This window comes from Dreissena polymorpha, chromosome 14 (genome assembly GCF_020536995.1).
Source record: "Dreissena polymorpha isolate Duluth1 chromosome 14, UMN_Dpol_1.0, whole genome shotgun sequence".
NCBI lineage: Eukaryota > Metazoa > Mollusca > Bivalvia > Myida > Dreissenidae > Dreissena > Dreissena polymorpha.
In genome coordinates, this window is record NC_068368.1 from 70,822,772 (window position 1) to 70,846,358 (window position 23,587).

Sequence of the window (23,587 nt, forward strand, 5' to 3'; positions counted from 1 at the left end):
TGTATGTCATTCTGTCCCAAAACTTTAACCTTAGTTTAAGTGTTTTGATAACTTTTGCAATATTTAAGATAGAAACTTGATATTTGGCATGCATGTGTATCTCACGGAGCTGCACATTTTGAGTGTGAAAGGTCAAGGTCATCGTTCAAGGTCAAAAAAGCTAATCCAAGGAAGTAATAAGCTTTAAAGGGAGATAATTATCTGTACCTGCCAAATGATAAAAAATCAAAGCGGCGCAATAGGGGGCATTGTTCCTGACAAACACATCTCTTGTTATAAATACATTTATATAAAGTTCTGTATTTTTTAAGGACCTTAGTTATAAAAATATTTTCTAGTCATACATAAAATGTTCTAGTCATAAGCATATATGCAATATTTTCATACAGTTTGTACATTATTGTGATTCTATTGTTGTTAAATTTTATGATATTATGTTATTTTCCAAGAAGGTATCTTGAGTTTATCAATAAATTGCTTGTATTGAGTATTTGTGTTTGTTTTATATAACCAATAATACAGAGGAATCCATTTCAAATCAAAACATAAATACTTTCCAACAGCTTTATTCTCCTGTGTACAGACACACACCCTATGTTGTTTTTTAAATTGTCAGACAGTTATTAAACTGAAACAAACGAACCTCTCTGATGTTTTATTTAATACATGCATCAATTGTTTTGACAGTCAAAATAATTATGACAGTCAAAATAAGTTTTGAGATGATCCCTGACCTACATCTTCCCAATAGTCCGAGTGATCCGAAATTACCACACTCGATTCAGAACTAGCCGACTTTATGCAAGTGAATGAGTTCAAATTGGCATTAGACATGTATTGGTAAGTATTAATAAATTAATATGGCCTGAAATATGAAATATTTTGCCTCAACAATCCAAGTATTTTGAAAGCAATTGCTTTCTTTTAAAAATATTAACACCATTATTTACGCTAGCGATCCGGAACTACCCGACCGACTGTACTACCCTCCATCAGAGTGACCAATCCAGCTTGCGTGGCGCTGCCAGGGTATGATACCCCGCTGGCACAGCTCCCTCCTCATTTGGAAAAGTAGTAGTTGGAAGTGGTATCCTCTAGAAGGGTTGGGTCGACAGCTCCCTCTTTAAGGATACCAAGGAGGGAGTCTCAGCGGTGCTGGCTGGTAGTTTGTTCCACATCGGTATAATCCGTGGGAAGAAGCTGTACTTAAAGGTGTCTGTAGATGTAGAGTGCTGTCTGTATTGATGATTATGGTGGTTTTCCGCTCTTGTCCTGGAGGTAACTGGTGTCAAATACTTTGAAGCTGGTATATCGACTAAGTTGTTGATGACTTTATACAACATAATCAGTTGAGTTTTTCCCCTCCTTGTCTCCAGCGATTCCCAGTGCAGATGGTCAAGCATGTCTGAGACGCTACTGGTGTTTCGGTATCGATTGGTGACAAAGCGAGCTGCTCTACGCTGAACCATTTCAACTCTATGTACCATGTCCTTCTGGAAGGGACTCCAAATGGAAGAGCAGTAGTCAAGATTTGATCGAACCATGGTGTAATAGGCATTTGTTTTAGTCGATTCAGTAGCCTTGTGCAAGTTTCTTCGTAAAAATCTGAGCATACTGTTTGCCTTTTTCGTTGTTCTAAGTATGTGTTGACTCCAGGATAGGTTAGATTGAATGTCCAAGCCTAGATATTGCGTTGTTTTATCTTAAGTAAGAGGAATGCCTTTCGGGTGGTAGATAAAGGTCTTGGGGCTTTTAGATCTGCTGACACTCAAGACACTGCACTTCTGGTGATGAAGTTCCATGCCCCACGTCTTTTCCCATGTGGCTAAAGAATTGAGGTCATCTTGCAGTATGGCTTGATCTACATCTGATGTGATTTGGCAGTAGAGAATGCAGTCGTCGGCAAAAAGGTGTTTGCTGGATTGGACGCAGTCAGGGAGATCATTGATAAAGAGCAGGAAGAGATGAGGTCCCAGGACTGAGCCTTGTGGTACTCCGCTGATGACTGGTACTGTGTCCGACGCCTGACCCTCTACCAATACCTGTTGTGTTCTACCTGTGAGAAAAGACTGGATCCACATCAGTGTATTCCCCTTGATGCCATAGTGTTCTATCTTCTTCAGTAATCGCTTGTGGGGGACCCTATCAAACGCTTTACTGAAGTCAAGGATCACCATGTCTGTCTGAGTTCTCTTGTCTAGTGACGAAGCCAGTTCATGATAGAGTGTAAGTAACTGTGTTTCGCAGCTTCTTCGAGCTTGGAATCCATGTTGGCAGTCATGTAGGACTTTGTGGGTGTCAAGGTGCTTCAGGGTGTTGCTTACTAGGATGTGTTCTAGCATCTAACAGCATAAGGAGGTGAGGGATACTGGTCTGTAGTTTGCGGCTTCATGGCGAGTACCCTTCTTGTTGATGGCGGTTACATTCGCATGTCGCCAGTTGTCTGGTACAGCTCCATCACGTAGTGAGGCGTTGAAAATCATGGTCAGGATTGGAGCCAGATCAACTGCACATTCCTTCAGGATACGGCCCGATATACAGTCAGGTCCAGAAGCCTTCCTTGGATTGATTTTGCGCAGCAACTTCTCCACACCCTCTTTGGTGACCCAGATCTCCGACATGGATGGTAGAGGTGTACCTGGTGGACTAGGGACATGTTCCTGGTTCGCCTGTGGAAAAACAGATTCATATTGCCTGTTGAGGATATCAGCCTTGTCCTTGGGTGCATTAAAAAGTCTGCCCATGTGTCACCTTAATTGCACGCGGGTCTGGACACTGGACAGTCCAAATCTATGACTGCCCAGACAATGACTGCCAAATCAATGATGGTTAAGTCAATGGTGGTTAAGTCAATGACAGCCAAATTAATATAATCAAATAGGAAATTATTTTATTCTATCATGAAATGTATGTGAATTAATTATATATTCCTTTTATTTGGTATTTCATGGTATTATGAAATGTGTGTGCCTTAATTTAGCGATTTTTTCCTTTTTTATAATGTACCAGAAAACAACACTTTTCCAATTAGGAAAAAACTACAAATTTCCCAATTGCTTTCAAAACAACATCCCAATTAAAGGTTTCTAAAAAAACAAAGATTAAAAAAAACAAACTGTAAGTTTCCCTATGCCAGGGCCCTTGCTACACTTTGGGGGAATGGGGCCGGAGCCCTTAGAGGGGATAATTTCGAGTCGTTTTGGGCGAATATGGGAATTTTAGATCTTTTCACCAACCATTCAACACCTAAAATTGCTATATTTTAATTGGATTTACATAAATATACATTTAATCAAAGGTTAGTAGCATGATACCAGCTGGCAACATAGGTTAAAAATAAAAAATATTTTTTATTTTTTTTTTATTTTTGGAGAGGGAATTTTAGCTGAAATAGGGGAAAAAAGTATTCGTTTTTCATGGGGGAAGCCGCCGATATTCGGCGGTAGAAAGTGCAAAACGAGGGCCCTGTATGCAGCTCTATGGCTTGAACCTAAGTAAATATAATATATTGACAACATGACAGCATTTAGTTATCAGTTTTAAAGTATTAGGGGGCAAAAAATCAAATACACCGTTTTCCCAATATGAAGACTTCACAACGCCAATTTTCACAATTCTAGAATTTTTCGCCACAATTTTCCCAATTGGGCTGATACAGGTACTTTTCCCAATTGGGAAAAAAAAATCGCTGTAATTATATATTCATTTTAATTGGAATTTTATGGTATGACATGTCTTGTTTTGTTTGTCAATTAATTTTTATTATTTTGTACAGCTAGGTCCCTTTTCATTGGCTTTATAAGTATATTGGTAAATGTCTGAATAAATGGGTGTAAATATCCATTGACTTTTGTCATTCACCATTCTCCACTCAATACATCAAATTATATATTTGAACCAGGGCTTACTAGGTCATTCGCCAAATAAGTCAATGGCAACAGATAAGGATATTCGGTTACCTAAAATTCCATTTGGCAACAAGGTTTTCTACATTATCACCCATAAAATATCCAAAATAATAAGAATTAAGACATTAATTGGTAAATTTGGCTACAGAAAATTGTGAGAAGAGTAAGCTAGTGAATTAGCAGTTTATTACATATAATAACAATCTTAATGTATGAAAGTGTTAACTTATTGTTATTAAGTAATAAATTACCCAGACTTACAGGTTATTAAAGTGTCACAACAAATTTTATAGCGCTGGAAAACATCCTTAAGTATCCATAAGTAATAATTGAATTATAAAAATAGTAATACATGTTTGGGACATTGTACAACTCTATATTTAGTTGGTTTCCTAAAACACACCTTTCCCAATGCAATCATTTTTCAAAATTGCAAAATAAAAATTCTCGATTTACACTACAAATTCCCAATTTACAGATAACTGGTAAACAACATGTCAGCCATGTGGATACTTGTTTTGCCTCAACAATCAAGTGAGGCTCAGATCAGTGAGTGTTAACCAACAAGGGAAATAACCTCAGCAAGATTTCATGAAATGTATTCATTGGTTCCTGTTGTTAGAATGCTTCTGAATGTCTTCTTTGTGTTTTAGAAAAGGAACCTGATAAAAATGTAACATTTGAGCAAATCATGAATAACGATTGCGAGTCACACTTCAAAGTAATACTGATGAAAATTAACAAAAATACTGTTCAGAAGTGCAGCCCTACAACTAGCAATGGTATAATAGCACATATATACATCTATCAACATCACAGGTAGATACTTTTTATGCCACTGCAGGGTACTGTTGTCAGATGTTGATTATAACAATTTTTAATAAATGTCCGAATCTATTGACGCAAACCTGGTTTAGTCGGAGGCAAGTCAATATGAAACCTGAGGCAAAGAATCCTGATTTAAACATTGAAAGCTGCCCTCAAGAATGGCTTCAGTTGAAAGATGTTTTAGTTTATTAAACTCATTGTGTACTGTTAACAAACAGGCATCACAGGGATAACTGACAGATTTGATGTTAATTTGTAGCTCTAAAGATAAGTCACTGGGTTGTGAACAGATCAACAAGATTGTTGACATTTTCAAGACCATGTAATCCAGGGAAATTAACCTGTTCAATTATTGCATAGTGCTAGTAAATGGAGAAGTTGTAAAAAAGTGTCTTTTTATGCCCCCAGTAGGGTGGCATATAGCAGTTGAACTGTCTGTCAGTCCGTCTGTCAGTCCGTCAGTCTGTGCGTCCGTCCGAAAACTTTAACATTGGCCATAACTTTTGCAATATTGAAGATAGCAACTTGATATTTGGCATGCATGTATATCTCATGAAGCTGCACATTTTGAGTGGTGAAAGGTGAAGGTCAAGGTCATCCTTCAAGGTCAAAAGTAAAAAAAATACAATCCAAGGGAAGTAATAAGCTTTAAAAAGGAGATAATTTTTAAACCTGCCAATTGATATATTAAAATTTTATTTCAAAGCGGCGCAATAGGGCGCATTGTGTTTCTGACAAACATATCTCTTGTTTTAGTTTATTAAATATAACTAATGAGTTGTACATTAATTATAATTACATATACATTGTACATATAATTATAATTAATAAATTTCCCAATTTAGACGAAAGTGACCATAATTTAATCCGTAATTATATTAGTCAAAAGTTATGAAGAAAAACGCTGGAAGATTATCATTATTCCCATCACATGAATATCATATACAGCAATTTATTAATATGATTATTGTAAATTTGGTTGTCTTGGTCTGAGCCAACTACAATATGAGCATCTTTTAGTGGTGTTTAACCCTTTCAGTGCGGGAACCGAATTTTGAAGGCCTTTGCAAACAGTTTGGATCCAGATGAGACGCCACAAAACGTGGCGTCTCATCAGGATCCAAACTGTTTGCTATTCTGATAGTATTCTTTGAAAAAAATCGAAGAAAATGCTAATTTTAGAAATTCAGCAGACGACATTTTAGCAGAAGACAAATTTCCCAGCATGCAAAGGGTTAAAACAAGTCCATGATTAGAACATTTTATCATTGAAATATGCAACAGTTTTTCAATAAAATGTGCTATAACCAGATATTTTCTATTTGGTCTGATTTGGAAATACTTGCCTGAAGAAATATATGTAACAAGAGCAAAATCCTAAAAAGGCGTTCTGCACTTGATACTTCTTTAACTTAATACTTCATTCAAAATAACTGTGGTTAAAAGAATAAAAATGTAACATCCTTAATCAATTACTATTATTTTCAAGAATTAGCAAGCAGTTTGATGTTCTTTAATATGTGTTATTTTTATTTACAGGTTGGTGTAACATCTCCAAAGTGTTTAAGACTTCTGCCATTAGCTGGGAAAACACAAAAGGTTTCAACTCCATGTACATTTTCTTTAATAAAATATTTGTGTCACTATGCCCCCATGAAGGGCACTTTGACAACAGTGCTTTCCACAGGCAACTTAACGGTCCCTCAGCGAGGCGCTTGAATTTTGAAATCAGAGTCCATGGGGTGCCTGAAATTTTCTGATCAGTGTATTCTGACAGTTATTGCAGCTTAAGATCAAAGCGATATCGACTTCGCCGAAAATTTTGAAAGCCGATTTACGATCCTTTGTCGCTTTACCCAACCAAAGCCCCCCTAAAAGCGGAGCGTCGCTGTATTAGAAAATCAATATTGGCCAATGAGAGTACACGCTTTGTATGAGCCACAACAGTAGGCAGGCAATACCTGCAGTTAAATCATGCAGACGACTCGTGACGTACATCTAATTGCCACAGAAATCTTAGCCAGTTACTTAGAAGACTGATGATGGCAACCGGCGGTAATCCTCATGGACAACGTGAATTTCATGCATAATTCCGTCAAAACATTTATTCGACTTGTAAAGTGTTTAAACAAATTATTGTTGAATTCATAATGCAACTGTTAATATTTGTTGAAATCTCAAATGGGAATAATTAAATTTGTAATCCGAAACCCATTCCCGTAAGTCGATGTTAACGCGTTTTTAATCAGAAACACACTTCCTAATGTAAGTGTTACCGCAACGTTGAAATATTCTTGCTTAAAATTAGCAGTGCAAATTTATTTTGTGTCGAATCTTTTTCTCAATTAAAATGAGCGCGAAAATTATGCAGCATGTACAACGTCGCGTCATTTGCATAGAAAGCGTGCGTGTATTGAGCGTTTTAACAAGCACACAACCCGTCAGAGGATTGACGCATGTTCAGAGGCAATATTTCATCAAATCTATAGTCACTTAAAATATTTTAATACTATAGAAAAATGGCAAGGTTTGGGTTAAAGAAATAATTGAGAGCTTTTATCGTAAATATTTACCAGAAAGTGATTTATAAAAACGGAATAAACGGGATTATCGGGTAATATATAGAAACTTGAAAAGTAGTAAGTATACAGTAATAGAGTCAGGTTGATACGGATGTATTTGGGAATCATTCGAGTCGGGATTTTACTATCTATTATGCAGTAAAGTTTTAAAACAATTTAACAATATATATTTTTAAATGACTGGGGGATTTTCTTGAAGAGTCATAGCGCACCAAATGACGTCTTTTGACGCTGTTTTTTTTAAAAGTTATAACGCACCACAGAACGTCAATTGACACGTTAAATTTAAAAAAAAATCAACGTCGGGAGGGAACACCTCCCAAACCACCCCTATCAGCCCCGTGGCGCCTGCCAAATATCCTGTGGAAAGCACTGTTTGACAAATAATATTATTTGGTGTGTTTTGGTTGTTTAAAATGTACATTTATTCTAGTACAGTTTCTTTGTCAGAAAATTAAAAAAGCTGTGATTCAATAACCCTAACGACAAATAAAAATATAAACAGCATTTTGGTTTTAAAGTTTGAACATTTTAAACATGTGAAACTACATATTTTGACATCATACCCTTTGCTTTTTGTACAAATGATTGTTTCTCAGTTAATTGAAATACTAAATGAAAAATGTAAGATTAGAAGGTCCCAAACACTGCAAAACAATTACAATATAATTCTCATTTTATGTATGCAAAATATTTACATTATGTTTATTTATTGACCAAGTAACTTTTCATGTTATTGTTGAAGCTAACAATTTTTAAATTCCAGTGTTATCTGTGAATGATGACTCAAAATATTTGCTTATTGCAATATTAACAATGCTAAATTTGAACCTTTTTTTATTGCCAATTCTGTTTTCAGGCAGCAATAGCTGATCACAAAGGTGTTCTAGAAGTGTTTTCTGTCAAGAAAGGAGATGCACAGGTTTGTACAAGTTACTGCATCCTTATGGGCAATATCCAATATTTGGACTTTTTAAGAAATTCAATATCTTACAAAAAGATGCACGTCCTTGAATTATACTCACCAGAGTGAAGTTAAGGGGTACATGAAATCAATATGGACGGTATGCCAACTGTCGATCCCTCTGTCCATGGACACAAACTTGTCCAAACACCTCATCCTACACTGTTAAATGTACAACATTCAAACCTGCAGGAATTGTTTCTCATGTTTTAAGGTGGTCATGGCTCCAAGATTTACCTAGAAAAGAAAAAAGAAAAAAATACCAGCGGATCTGGGGAATAAATATAGTCAGGTTACAAAAGAGTTCAGTTGTAGACATATTAAAAAATTGTGGTAAAACAACAATAATAAAGACACCAAATGCATGTTAGTCTAAATGGTACAAATATTGTGGACAAAGGCAATTAAAAAAAAAAAAAAAAAAAAAAGAAAAACACTTGGATGTAAAATCTAAAGCCAATGTCCGGATGAGCTTTTTTCCTACATTCTGGTTTCTCTTTTTTATTCCCTACATTTCAGCCTGTATTCAAGACCTCACCTGGCCCAAAAATCAACCGTCTTGAGCTGGGGGGCCCAGTGGGAGGGGTCAGGGAACGGATATTTGTGACCTCTGGACCGGAAGTGAAAGGTTACACAAAGAAGGGGAAGAACTTCCTGACCTTTGACACCAACATGTCAGAGAACCTCCTGTCAATGTATGTATAGTATTATTTAAAATGTTCAAGGCAAATGTATTTTCCTTGAAAATCAATTCAATATATGTATGCAGTAAATTGTTATGTAATTAATATTAAAAGTTTCTCAGTATTTATTTGTTCAGTTTATCCTTAGTAATAAGTGGTTGTTTAGTGAACAGATTTAAAACACCTCTTTAACCCTTTTAGTGCGGGAACCGAATTTTGAAGGCCTTTGCAAACAGTTTGGATCCAGATGAGACGCCACGGAACGTGGCGTCTCATCAGGATACAAACTGTTTGCTATTCTGATAGTATTCTTTAAAAAAAATCGAAGAAAATGCTAATTTTAGAAATTCAGCAGACGACATTTTAGCAGAAGACAAATTTCCCAGCATGCAAAGGTTAAGAAACAGTCCTAATATTGGGATGCCTCACAAGGTGAAGTTGTGCTTTCATCAATTTTTGTTGGTCATTTGTCCAGCATGGATGGATCAAATAACTCATTTAACCCTTTGCATGCTGGGAAATTTGTCGTCTTCTAAAATGTCTTCTGCTGAATTTCTAAAATTAGCATTTCTTCGATTTTTTTCAAAGAACACTATCAGAATAGCAAACAGTTTGGATCCTGATGAGACGCCACGTTCAGTGGCGTCTCATCTGGATCCAAACTGTTTGCAAAGGCCTTCAAAATTCGGTTCCTGCACTGAAAGGGTTAACATGGCATTTTTAGCTTGCATGAGGGAATGGAGGGTAAGGCACAAGAAACGGGCCTATTGGCCAATGTGGCAATTCAATATTCGAGCTCCACCATTGGCACTTTGTCTGCTGGAGCATAAAGTTTTCCAGCATCAATCATTTTTCCTATAGCTTGGCAGAACTTAATGGCATGATGGGCAAGAGTGTTTTCTGCAAGACCTGGGTTAAGGTCACAATTCATTGTTAAGGGTCAGTTACTATAAATAAATTCTAGCAATTATCTGGCAATTGTGGAGTTTTGCATAATTTGGCAGAAATTATAGGTCAAGGTCACAATCACTATTTCAAATAAGGGAATCAACCCCTAACACTTGACTGTAATATAACTTAGTAGTGAGTGCAACTTTATGGTCCTTAGATCCATCGTCAAGTATAAGAAATCATCTTTATCACAATTTGTTCTGAGATTAACTTTGTCCAGCATGGATGAAATGTAAAATGCCACTGCAGAATTAGCAGACAGATGACAGATATTATGGAGTATCACACGCAAGACCTGCCAAGCCCCTACATAAAAGTCTAAACTCACTGTCAAAATTCAAGGTTTAATATTAAATATAGTCTCTAGTAGAACGAGGATTTTCATTAAACATTGCAGAAGTTTAAAGCCAACTGAGAAGGAATGACACATGCTAAAACATAGTACCTTGATCAATGACACTGTTTAAGATTAAATGTATAATTAGAGAAATAAATTGTAACTTTGTGACAATTCATTATTGTTGATCAGTCTTTTGAGATACCCTCTAAGCATTGGGTTAATCCCATTTCCATGTGCTTCCAGGTATGTTGAGGGATCAGACCTATTCTGTTGCGGTCAGTTCATGTACAACCACTATCGGGACTGCAAGGATACCAACTACTTCCTGTCTGGAGACCAGGTCAATGATGTCATCTGTTTGCCCACACAGACTGTGAAGTCCATCACCCCGATCCTGGCCTGTCAGGACAGGGTCCTCAGAGTGCTCACGGTAGGTCTAGGTTTACTTCTTGGATGATTTTGTTCAAACTTAAACAGCTGAATTACCTAAATGTGTAGATGATCGTAAAGGATTTAATTATCGTCCTTTGTCTTCCTATCCACTGTTGAAAATAAGTGCTGTGTGTGTGTGGGGGGGGGAGTATCAGGGTATGTGAGACATTTCTAGTTTACATTCCATATCCAACTGCAGGAGTCCGAGTTGCTGTACGAGGTGGAAGTCCCAGGGCCTCCTGTCACCCTGTGTCTGTTCGCCAGCAACGGAGGTAAGTACCCCTTGGATGCCATCCGCAGTGTTGGCAGGAAAGTGCAAGATTGAAAGTGAATGGATTGTAAACATGTACTTTAGGGTCATGTGTTGTATCATTAAAAAAAAAAGGTATATTTTAATAGTCTGGTTCAAAAACATAAAACAGTTCTATAATTTTAGAAACCTCCTTTTGAATCCAACATCAATGTGAAAAGAGTGACTTACAAGGTTTTAATATTTGTGATTTATATTAAATACAGTCCACTCTCGTTATCTCAAACTCGGCGGGAACAAGAAAAAATATCGAGATAACGAGAGTTCAAGATATCCAATTGTGCGTTTTCAACGAAAAAATGAGACGAAAATTTACCTTGTTTTTAACATCTAAACACCTGCTTAGTGGTCTAACTAAAGCCGTCACCGTGTGACATAATACTCTCTACCTGAAATATACGCGTTTTTACGAGGCACGATTAATTTTGCTATTTAAATGCTTAAAATGACGTTTACCTATTACAGAAATGAACACATGCGGTTATAATTTTTCTAAACTGTCTTGTAAACTTTCGGTAATGATGCAATTGACGTCCAATCAAGACGAGGGTTTTCCATCTGAACATGCGTAAATCACGTTCCGGAATACTGAACTGCACATGTACATTTTGTAGTTTGAAATGCTAATGAAAATGACTGTTGGAGTTCAATGATAGAACAACATTCTGTAAATTTGCGACGGTTTATATACGCAAAAATATAACTCAATGCATTTTGGAATGGTGTTTGTAAAAACAATTAGTCTTTCGGCAAGCTGTGTATTAATTGCAGTTAATTGATGTTAAAGTGACAGGCCTTACTGTTAATGGCTAACGACATTACACACGTGTATGGGGAGCAGCCGGGCGAAGCGGGACGGTGAAGAATCAAAGAAAAAAATTCTCACCTTTTGCCGACACTGGAACAGTTATTCGCACTTTGAGATAAACCACATTAAATACATGTAAAATCGGGACTCAGGACAAAATTTTATATCGAGATATCGAATTATTCGACATAACGAAAATCGAGATATGCGATGTTTATTTATATAGATAAAGAAGGAAAAAAGTTGGGACATTGAGCTTACTTCGACATATCGAGAATATCGAGATATCCGATGTCAAATTAACAAGAGTGGACTGTAGTTGTTATTCCGAACTCGAACATGTTGTTTTTTTGCTATTTACATCAGGTACGAATAAAACTGTTCAAAAGCCAAGGGATTATGTTTGTCATTAAAATTACAAACATCTCAAGCATTTTGTTAAAACGGGATTACATTGGATAATAATGTCTTTCGTGTTGTCATTTTGTAGTTAAAATAATACTGGTAAACTATTGGGAATAATTTTGTGTTGGGATTTTTAACTTCTGGATCAGCTGACCCACCAAATCAATGAAAATTATTGTCACAGGATAATAATGATTTTGCAGTATGGCAGTTTTACACTGCATCCTTATTATGATGGTTATTTAAATGCTGCAATACTACTTATTTTCTATAAACATTTCAGGGGATGATGGTACAGAGGTGCTGTTTGGGACCTCTGATGGAAGAGTCGGTCTCGTACAGATTGGCAGGTATTGTAACACTCAAGTGTGGGCATTGTGATTGACTTAGAGTATCCAGGCTACTGGTTCAAATGATACGTAAGCTTTTCAAGTAATGAAATAATTAATTATATAATTAGGGTTTATAAATTCTTGCTAAGATTTAGATTGATGTAATTTTGTATGGTTATATTCTGATAAATTAAATAGAACTAATGTTAAACAAATTAACACTTTAAATATGACATCAAAGATGGCAACCAATTTGGCACCATACATACATATGTGTGCCAACTAACGGCATGATGTTATTAAGATGAAGCTAGTTTTTATGCCCCTCTGTAGGGTAGCATATAGCTGTCAGACTGTCGGTCCGTAAGTCTGTCCATCTGGCATCTGTTCCCTACCTTCATGACTTACAGATAAAGTTCCAATTTCCTCTCTATCAATTGATTTGTACGAAGTTATTGGCCTTTGTCCAAACAATTTTCTCTAAAATAACAATCCTGATTTTTTTCCAAAATGCTTGCAGATACTGACGTTATTTTGTGTGTGTGTTAGTCTACCTACATGACTTATAGATTAAGTTTTGTTCTAGCCCATTGATTACAAAGTTATGGGCCTTGAACTTAACAGTTTTTTTCTTAAATTGCTGCCGTGCTGTTTAAAGTGCAGTAGGGGGCATTTTGTTTCACAAACACAGCTTTTGTTCATTCTCTTTAGTGATAAGATTTTCTAGCTTCTTTGTATTTCTCTTCAGTGCCTCAATTATTTGCTATCTAACTGCCCTTACTTTCACTTCAGGGATAAGAAAATAAGCTGTCTAGCTAGTTTTAATAAAGTGGTCTCTAAAGCCCACTTTAACATCCAATTAGTGGGATAATCCATAGGTGCTTACTAACAGTATTTAAAAAAAACTGTCCAAATAGTGGTACCCATCTTGTCTTGTGAAAGTGAAATAACACACGGGCGTTATTTATGATAATAAAGCAAATTTGACCTTTAAGATATTTTGATGATTAAAAGATTTATTTTAGAAGAAAAGTAGACCAGTTTGTTTCCAATCAGAAACTTGTGAACGGATTGAGGAATTGGCTTGATACTTCCCATTTGTACTGGGCTTTGCCAGTAGATGACCCCTAGTGAAATTGGGGTCACTAGGTCAATTGTCACTGTCACACTAAGAGTGAAAATTGTTTCGGATCAATAACTTGCGAACAGACTGACCAATTAGTTTAATACTTCCCATGTGCATTGGCCTTTGCCAGTATATGAACCCTATTGAAATTGGGGTCACTAGGTCAAAGGTCACTTTCACTAAGAGTGAAAATTGTTTCAGATCAATAACTTGTGAAGGGAGGGACTGATTGGTTTAATACTTCCCATGTGAATTGGTGTTGGACAGTAGATGGCCCCTATTGCAATTTGGGTCACAATGTCAAAGGTCAAGGTCACGTTCACACTAAGTGTGAAATTATTTGCGCTCAATAACTCATCAATTGATTCACTGATTGGCTTGATACTTCCCCTGTGCATTGGCCTTGAACAGTAGATGACCCCTATTGAAATCGGGCTCTCTAGGTCAAAGGTCACTATCACAATAAGTGTGAAAATTGCTTCCATCAATAACTCGTCAACAATTGACCATTCGGCTTGATACTTCACATGTGCATTGGTTGGAGAGAAGATGACCTCTATTGAATTTTGAGTCACTAGTTCAAACCCCTTTTGGGGGGGGGGGCGGCATTTGCTTCGACCGCGGAGCTCTTGTTTCAATGTGTATTCTCATTAGAAAATCACATTTTTGCCATCCCTATACCAGTATATTTATTAAGCTTTCAGCAAGGTTTCTCTGCATGTTAACTTAAAAATAGCAGCAGGGTATATGCAAGACATCTCCATTTAGGTCATAATAAGAATGTGCTTGTTCAAAAATGCTTGTAAATCAAAACAGCAAAACAACGTGTTAAAAGTAGTTGACCTCTTAAGTTTCACTGAACAACTTGTATATATTTTGAAGATTAGTCTTTGGACATAAACTGTTGTGGAACATTTGAATTCGTGGATGAGCAGACCAAAACAAATGTAAGACAAATACTGCCCCACCAATAATATTGGCTTCACAGTAGTTTTGCTTTCTTCTCAGGGACTGCCCCTCCCATTTGTGGGAACTGACCAATGAGAAGCGTAATGGAGGTGTGCTATGCTTGGACAACTATGACATCACGGCAGATGGCGTCCTTGACCTCATTGTGGGTCGTGATGACGGGCTGGTGGAGGTGTACAGCTATGATGACTCAGACGAACCCATACACAGGCATACACATGTAGGTGAAACCATGGAAACTGCTACATAATTCACACAAGAAGCGTACACAAATACAGGAATATTTGTATAATTTAATGCCCTTGCTTTAAAAAGGGAATCAATTTGCTTTGAGAATTAATTTGCTATGAGAAAAATAGCTTATTGTAAAGAAATCTAAATGTGCCATTCTACAAATGAAACACAAATTACAAAAGCGATTCTCCAAAAGAACTTTTTCATTTGAATATAAAAATTGTGTATTTATTATGTGAAAGCCTTTTCATTTTAACTGTTGTGTATTACCATCTTCTTATATGTGGTTAACAGGATTTAAAAAATAAATGTCATTTTACTTTTGTAGACTTGTTCAGAAAGCATCACATCAGTACAGGGAGGCATTCTGGGTACAGCAGGATATGACGAGATCGTCTGCTCAACTTACGCTGGTTTGTTCATGTCCTTTTGACATACTGGAATGTTTGACAACATCACTGAGAAAATTAAGTTTATTTGTTTATTTTGTAATTTAATGACAGCCTTTTTTTATTCCCCATTTGTAGAAGGAGCATACAACAGTCACATCCTGTTTTTGTATGTCTGTACATACATCTGAATGTCTGGATTTCTTGCTGAAAATTCCTGTCTCAACCAACACAATATTGAAGGATTTTAAAATATCTTGGCACAAATGATAACCACCATTAAAAGATGTGAAGCACGTAACACACATCTCCCTACCATCCTTCTACCTCAAAGGTTAAAGTTACAATTAAAGGTCAGAAAATAAATTTTGGAGTAAAACTGCTTGAAAATGTCTGTCTGAGCCATAACTTCCCCATCTATTGATGTGTTTAATAAATCATTGGCACAAATGTTTTGTATTATGAGACAATATTGTGTGTGAAACTTATGTATGATATCCTCAAAGGTCAAGGTCACATTTACAAGTGAAAGGTAAAAGTTGGCAATATAGCAGCATGTCTTGACTGTAATTTTGTCATTCATTATGCAATTTTTTAATGAACTGGCACAAATGTAAACCATGATAAGACGATATGTTGCATGTAACACCCTTTTTGCATTCTTCATAGGTCAAGGTCACACTTAGAAGTCAAATGTCAAATTTAACCATAAAACTGCTTGTACAGACTCAAAATTTGTCATATACCATGCAATTTTAAAATAACTTACACAAATTATCACCATTTGTAGACGGCGTATCATGTTACGTCTGTCTCTCTGCCTCAAATTTGAAGGTCACACTGTGCGGTCAAACATCAAATTTGGCCATAAAAGAGCTTGTATTTTACATAATTGTAGTTTTGTGATACCTTTATTATCGTCACCACTTTGTTCGACTAACAAATAGTGTAATAGAAACAGAATGAGCTTAATATGTAAGATTTTTAACTTAGATGAAGCCATCAATTTTTTAGCTACAAGTTAAATTCTCTGCTCAAGAGCATTGCTTGGAAAACACCCCTTGGAGAAAACATGTATAGGTGCATAACATCTTTTTCCCCCGTTCACACAAAGGTTGGGTTATGGGCCTGACTACGGAAAGCAAACAGCGCCAGGCAGGGCCGGATGCCACTATTCTTACTGCACAGGGCAAAGAAAAGATAATCACTATGAGGTAGAATTCAAGGGAATAAACTCCTGGTGAACTCACTCTATGTATATCTATAGCCTTTCTCATTTTATGCATGGTTTGGCTGGTTCACATGAACATATTCATTTTTCCATATGGTTATTTATTCTTGTTCACCCTTGTATGAAGTGTATATTTTTTATTCATAGCTTTCTTCTCAGATACATGTATTGTTGATTCTGGTTTGATACTACATCAGAATGCTTGCTTAATATATTAATGTAAGTTACCAAAACAAAATGAAAACTACTTATACATATTAATTTGTAATTTTGTATACCAGTAGATACTAATTTAACAACATCCCAGAAACATATTTCCATAGCCTTAGCTCTGGTGTAATATCTTACCATTATTAACCTGATGGTGCTTGGTTTTAATATCGCACTATTGTAGATTTGTACTGCAATTCAAATGTATGTTTGGGGCATAATTAGGAAGTAACAGCCAGTACCATGGTTCTACACACAAGAGATTGAAATAAAAATATATTGAATGGATTGAGAACTTTTAATAAAGTATACAACAAAATTTGTATATGAGCATATATTAATTAAAGTTTGCATACACCTTTTGGGGTTTTAATATAGAAGCAGTGTAATGATATTATTATATGCATAAGAAATTGTAATTCCTTGCATACAAAATTGGGTGACTATATTATGGAATGAGACTGGTCAATATCGTTGCGTATTTCTATAATGAATATGTGGTTTTCTTCCAAAACATGGTGGATTTGCATATACTTTTTAAAATGCTTTCTACATTGCATGTCTTTGTTAAAATATACTGAAAATAGTAATAAACATTTGTGAAACTGGAGTATAAAAACTAAATACAGAGTCTGTAGTTTGAAGACAGGTAATTGTCAAAAGTTTGACAGAAGAGTGACATGCTGTCTGCATTTTGGTCCAGAGAATTGGATCTCTCGTAAACAAGGTTTTTAAAGGGAGATAATTGCGTTGTTCAGGTGGGACTGTGTGTATTTGCTAGGCTGGGTGTTAGGCCTGACCACTGAGCAGCAAACTAAAGCCCTGGGACCAACCGAGGTGATCACGTCTCCTGTAGCCGTGCAGAAAATAACAGGCTTGAAGTATGTGGGTATTCATGTGTACATTTGTACGATATGCAGAATGCCAGTGATGAACAAATGATTTAAAAATAATTATTTGTACCAATGATGTTCTTAGACTTTTCTGCATTAAACATTATATTTATTCTTAACATCACCTTCTTTTTCTTTACCAAACTTTTTTTCTCTCTTAACATTTCAAAGTTGAATTGTATAAATCTTCACACCTTTATTTTATTTACCTAAGTTATTCACTTTCAAAGTGCACACAATCTTTTCTTTACTTGATATAAACTGATAATTTTAGATGAATATATTAATGAATAATACAAATTTATTAGAGATACGATACATTATAATAAAGAATATACTCGATAAAAGCTTGCTTGAATCATAGTTAATCAAAGTTGCACCATTTTGTCAAGGCTGGTTTTTCAGGTTCTGTATTCAACACTAAACCAGTATTCTCTTTGTATATGTTATTATACCTACTGGTCAGAACAAAATGCACACAAAAGCTATTTATAACTGTGTTCAAATTTATTAGAATCAATACTAATTTGGGCGTGATTGTCATTTACTAAAATTTCATTAGCTTTGTGAACACCATTTAAAAAATGTTTATATAGTCATTGAGATCTGCATGTCAGTTGTAATGGTTTTGACAAATGCACGCTTCTGGTGATTGGGTTTATCATATATTTCTATGTCTATAATTATGGTTTATTCATGTACTAGTGGACTGACATAATTGATATGACTTATATTTTGTTTTCATTATCAGGAATATGTACTTTTAACATTTATGAAAGGGCAAATCAATTGCTCTGACAGTAAAAAACAAAAAAATTGTCATTTTGTGCCCTTCATGTAGATCTTGAAGTACAATATTAAATAAGTATGTATATTATAAATAAGATCTCTCAAAACCAACTTATAACTCGTTTTTCTGCGCATTTTTTTAAAATTCTGCAAATATCACTCTTCTTAAAGCCATGCTGTTGCTCTAAATGTGAGAAACATATTCTTTAATAAATGATCTTCATTGTAAATGTTGAATTAATAAGTTTGCTTGCCACAAGACGCTTGAAATTGCTCTTTGTTTTTAAAGAATTATTTATACAATATAAGTTCAATGCACATCCCCCATGATGCCTCTGTGTCAGGACTGACCTTGAGCAGCTGCAGCAGAAGGTAATGTCAGAGCGGGAAAAGTACCAGCAGACGGCACAGAGCACCACTGCCATCTCTGCGGTCCCCAGCTTCCACATCAACGACAAGTTTGTACTGAATCGCGAGGACGCCAGTTACACTCTCAGTCTGGAGCTGCAGATGCCTATCGACAATGTACTTTTGCAGGTAGGTCAACCAAGGTTTGTGTTGTACTTTTGCAGGAAGGTCATCCAAGGTTTGTGTTGTACTTTTGCAGGAAGGTCATCCAAGGTATGTGTTGTACTTTTGCAGGAAGGTCATCCAACGTTTGTGTTGTACTTTTGCAGGAAGGTCATCCAAGGTTTGTGTTGTACTTTTGCAGGTAGGTCATCCAAGGTTTGTGTTGTACTTTTGCAGGTAGGTCAACCAAGGTTTGTGTTGTACTTTTGCAGGAAGGTCATCCAAGGTTTGTGTTGTACTTTTGCAGGAAGGTCATGCAAGGTATGTGTTGTACTTTTGCAGGAAGGTCATCCAACGTTTGTGTTGTACTTTTGCAGGAAGGTCATCCAAGGTTTGTGTTGTACTTTTGCAGGTAGGTCATCCAAGGTTTGTGTTGTACTTTTGCAGGAAGGTCATCCAAGGTTTATGTTGTACTTTTGCAGGTAGGTCATCCAAGGTTTGTGTTGTACTTTTGCAGGAAAGTCATCCAAGGTATGTGTTGAACCTTTGCAGGAAGGTCATCCAATGTTTGTGTTGTACTTTTGCAGGAAGGTCATTCAAGGTTTGTGTTGTACTTTTGCAGGAAGGTCATCCAAGGTTTGTGTTGTACTTTTGCAGGAAGGTCATCCAAGGTTTGTGTTGTACTTTTGCAGGAAGATTATCCAAGGTTTGTGTTGTACTTTTGCAGGAAGGTCATCAAAGGTTTGTGTTGTAATTTTGCAGGTAGGTCATCCAAGGTTTGTGTTGTACTTTTGCAGGAAGGTCATCCAACGTTTGTGTTGTACTTTTGCAGGTAGGTCATCCAAGGTTTGTGTTGTACTTTTGCAGGAAGGTCATTCAAGGTTTGTGTTGTACTTTTGCAGGTAGGTCATCCAAGGTTTGTGTTGTACTTTTGCAGGAAGGTCATTCAAGGTTTGTGTTGTACTTTTGCAGGTAGGTCATCCAAGGTTTGTGTTTTTATAACTTCAGCCAAAATATTGATTTATGAATAGATTATAACCCAGCATATTGCTACAGATTTGTACAAAATCATTTTTTTCTTATTAACAATTTATTAATTAAGAACTGGTTAAAAACAACTTTATAAGAATTATAACTTTGAGAAAATGTTCATTACACAGGTGAGCGATCTATTGCCCTCATCTTGCCAATATTATTGAACAGGAAGGTATTCGAAACAGACCAACTTAATATCAATAGATACAACAACAATCTTATCCATATTCTGGAGTTTTCTGTGTTGTTTGTATTTCAGAGTGATGTGCCCATTGACTTACTGGACGTGGAGAAGAACTCAGCTGTGGTCAGCTACAGTGCCTGCCTACCTGAGGTAACAAGAACTACACATTTCAAACTCAGTTTTCATACCAAGGCAAACAAAGTTAAGAGCAGATACATTGGAGTCATTTTGATGATTTTTGTTGTTGTTCTTCTTCAGCTGGTGAGTCGGTCTGAATTAAATATGATACTTTGTAGCACAAACTTCTTCCTCATTTCTCAAGCCGTTTTCTTGAAATTTCTAATATTTAATCACAACAATATTTAGATGCACAGGAGATTTTTTATCCCCAGTGATCCACAAATTCCTGAGTTATTTGCTCTTGATCATAGCGAATATTGCAGTGCGGGGATATGAGTCATGTTTGTAATAAAGCTCTAATTTTATTAGCTCGGCTGTTTTGGGAGAAAACCGGAGGTATTGTCATAGCCAGCTTGTCGTGTCGTCCGCCGTCGTGCTAAAACTTTGACATTTTGCTCTAAAATCGAAGTGCTTCCACCTACAACTTTGAAACTTCATATGTAGATGCACCTTGATGAGTTCTACACACCACACCCATTTTGGGGTCGCTAGGCCAAAGTTCAAGGTCACTGGACCCTTAAAAAAAAATCTCTCAAGCTTTCATTTATTCAAAAATGCAATAGCAGCTGAGCGTTGGCACCTGTTATGAGGTGCTCTTGTTTATTTTTCACATTGTCTTGTAAATGTTTTGTTAATTGCTGATTTGCTCATAAACACCTTTTCCTATTTCAAAATAACAACCATCATTATTAAACTGACAATCAGCCACATCATCATTATCAATGATGGTCTATCATCATCACTTACCTTTTCCATAATGTATTCAAATTTGCAAATATTTGTTCATCTTTTGACCATTTATTGTCATGCAAACTAATAATTTGATTGAACATTCCATCAATCAGGAGGGCAATTTCCTGCTGGCCACGTACCGTTGCCAGGCCAACACGACTCGCCTGGAGTTGAAGATACGCTCCATAGAGGGCCAGTATGGCACCATCCAGGCGTACGTGACCCCTAGAGTGCAGCCCAAGACTTGCAAGGTCATGCAGTATCAGATCAAACCACTCTCCCTGCATCAACGCACACATGTGTTTGATGAACAGAGGTTTGTGTACAGCTTTTGAAGATCTGGCTATTTTATGTTTTTGGGTTGATGGTCCTACAATATATTTTAGCCTTGCTCTGTGATAAGGGGGTTTAATGCATGTGCGTAAAGTTCAAGATTCGCACAGTCCGCACAGGGACGACTCTTTCCGCCTAAACTAGATTTTTGCTAAGAAGGGACTTTCTGTAAACTAAAAATACCAAAAAAAGTGGAAAGTATTGTCCCTGATTAGCCTGTGTGGACTGCACATACTAATATGGGACGACTCTTTATGCAGGGGTGGCAAAATCTAAAAAAACTATACTTGTCCATGGGCAACCATTTAGGAAATTTAACTTGTCCATTGCTGAACTACACTTGTCCATTAAATTTAAATGTTCATATAAATGATAAACGTATTTATTAAATTAATGTAAAATATTGTGGAAATAATCATTAATAATGAGTATAATTTGCTTGTTTCAGTTACATTTTTTTTCCATGGTACATTCTTTTTAGCAGTATATTATAAACATTATAAGACTTAAATATTTTACATGTAGCAATTTGATCATCCTCAACTCGTAACCATGGAAAATCCTTTAGCCAAGTTTCTTGGAAAGTTCTGGAGTGTTTATTGTCCCCTACCGGCGAAATCGGAGGAGACTGATGGTTTGCTCTCTGTCTGTCAGTCAGTCAGTCAGTCAGTCAGTCAGTCAGTCAGTCAGTCAGTCAGTCAGTCAGTCAGTCAGTCAGTCAGTCAGTCAGTCAGTCTGTAAGTCTGTCTGTCAGTCTGTCAGTCTGTCAGTCTGTCAGTCAGTCAGTCAGTCAGTCAGTCAGTCAGTCAGTCAGTCAGTCAGTCAGTCAGTCAGTCTGTCTGTCTGTCTGTCTGTCTGTCTGTCTGTCTGTCTGTCTGTCTGTCTGTCACACTTTTCTGGATCCTTCGATAACTTAAAAAGTTCTTCATATTTGTTCATGAAACTTTAAACATGGATAGATGGCAATATGGAGATTATGCACGTCATTTCTTTTTGCTCCTACGTCAAGAATTCGGGTTGCTATGGCAACAACAAAAAATTACTGACAATAAGGAGTTTCACCGGTAGGGGACCATATTGCTTGGCAATCTCTTGTTTAAATCATATTTTTATGCCCCCCTTCGAAGAAGAGGGGGTATATTGCTTTGCTTATGTCGGTCGGTCGGTCGGTAGGTCGGTCGGTCAGTAGGTCTGTCGGTCCGTCCACCAGGTGGTTGTCGTATGATAACTCGAGAACGCATACGCCTAGGATCATGAAACTTCATAGGTAGATTGATCATGACTCGCAGATGACCCCTATTGATTTTGAGGTCACTAGGTCAAAGGTCAAGGTCACGGTGACCCGAAATAGTAAAATGGTTTTCGGATGATAACTCAAGAACGCATACGCTTAGGATCATGAAACTTCATGGGTAGATTGATAATGACTCGCAGATGACCCCTATTGATTTTGAGGTCACTAGGTCAAAGGTCAAGGTCACGGTGACCCGAAATAGTAAAATGGTTTTCGGATGATAACTCAAGAACGCATACACTTAGGATCATGAAACTTCATGGGTAGATTGATAATGACTCGCAGATGACCCCTATTGATTTTGAGGTCACTAGGTCAAAGGTCAAGGTCACGGTGACCCGAAATAGTAAAATGGTTTCCGGATGATAACTCAAGAACGCATACGCCTAGGATCATGAAACTTCATGGGTAGATTGATCATGACTCGCAGATGACCCCTATCAATTTTGAGGTCACTAGGTCAAAGGTCAAGGTCACGGTGACCCGAAATAGTAAAATTGTTTCCGGATGATAACTCAAGAACGCATACGCCTAGGATCATGAAACTTCATGGGTAGATTGATCATGACTCGAAGATGACCCCTATCAATTTTGTGGTCACTAGGTCAAAGGTCAAGGTCACGGTGACCCGAAATAGTAAAATGGTTTCCGGATGATAACTCAAGAACGCATACGCCTAGTATCATGAAACTTCATAGGTAGATTGATCATGACTTGCAGATGACCCCTATTGTTTTTGAGGTCACTAGGTCAAAGGTCAAGGTCACGGTGACCTGAAATAGTAAAATGGTTTTGGGATGATGACTCAAGAACGCTTTTGCCTAGGATCATGAAACTTCATAGGTACATTGATCGTGACTCGCAGATGACCCCTATTGATTTTGAGGTCACAAGGTCAAAGGTCAAGGTCACAGTGACAAAAATCGTGCTCACAC

The 23,587-nt window shown here is 36.8% G+C and overlaps 1 protein-coding gene across 2 annotated transcripts in view; it reads left to right on the forward strand.

The window, feature by feature from the left end:
* Positions 1-23,587, forward strand: part of LOC127858939 (Bardet-Biedl syndrome 7 protein homolog) — a 30,906-nt gene that overhangs the window by 2,108 nt on the left and 5,211 nt on the right. Inside the window, exons 2-13 of one of the 2 annotated variants that reach the window (XM_052396307.1) lie at positions 6,276-6,335; positions 8,178-8,240; positions 8,802-8,977; positions 10,500-10,686; positions 10,888-10,960; positions 12,495-12,561; positions 14,678-14,858; positions 15,201-15,285; positions 16,376-16,475; positions 18,729-18,921; positions 20,189-20,263; positions 21,139-21,341. In XM_052396307.1, coding sequence (XP_052252267.1) covers positions 6,276-6,335; positions 8,178-8,240; positions 8,802-8,977; positions 10,500-10,686; positions 10,888-10,960; positions 12,495-12,561; positions 14,678-14,858; positions 15,201-15,285; positions 16,376-16,475; positions 18,729-18,921; positions 20,189-20,263; positions 21,139-21,341 — 1,463 coding nt within the window. Of the gene's footprint in view, positions 1-6,275; positions 6,336-8,177; positions 8,241-8,801; positions 8,978-10,499; positions 10,687-10,887; positions 10,961-12,494; positions 12,562-14,677; positions 14,859-15,200; positions 15,286-16,375; positions 16,476-17,483; positions 17,584-18,728; positions 18,922-20,188; positions 20,264-21,138; positions 21,342-23,587 lie in introns of both variants that reach the window. The other variant, XM_052396306.1, reaches the window with a different exon arrangement.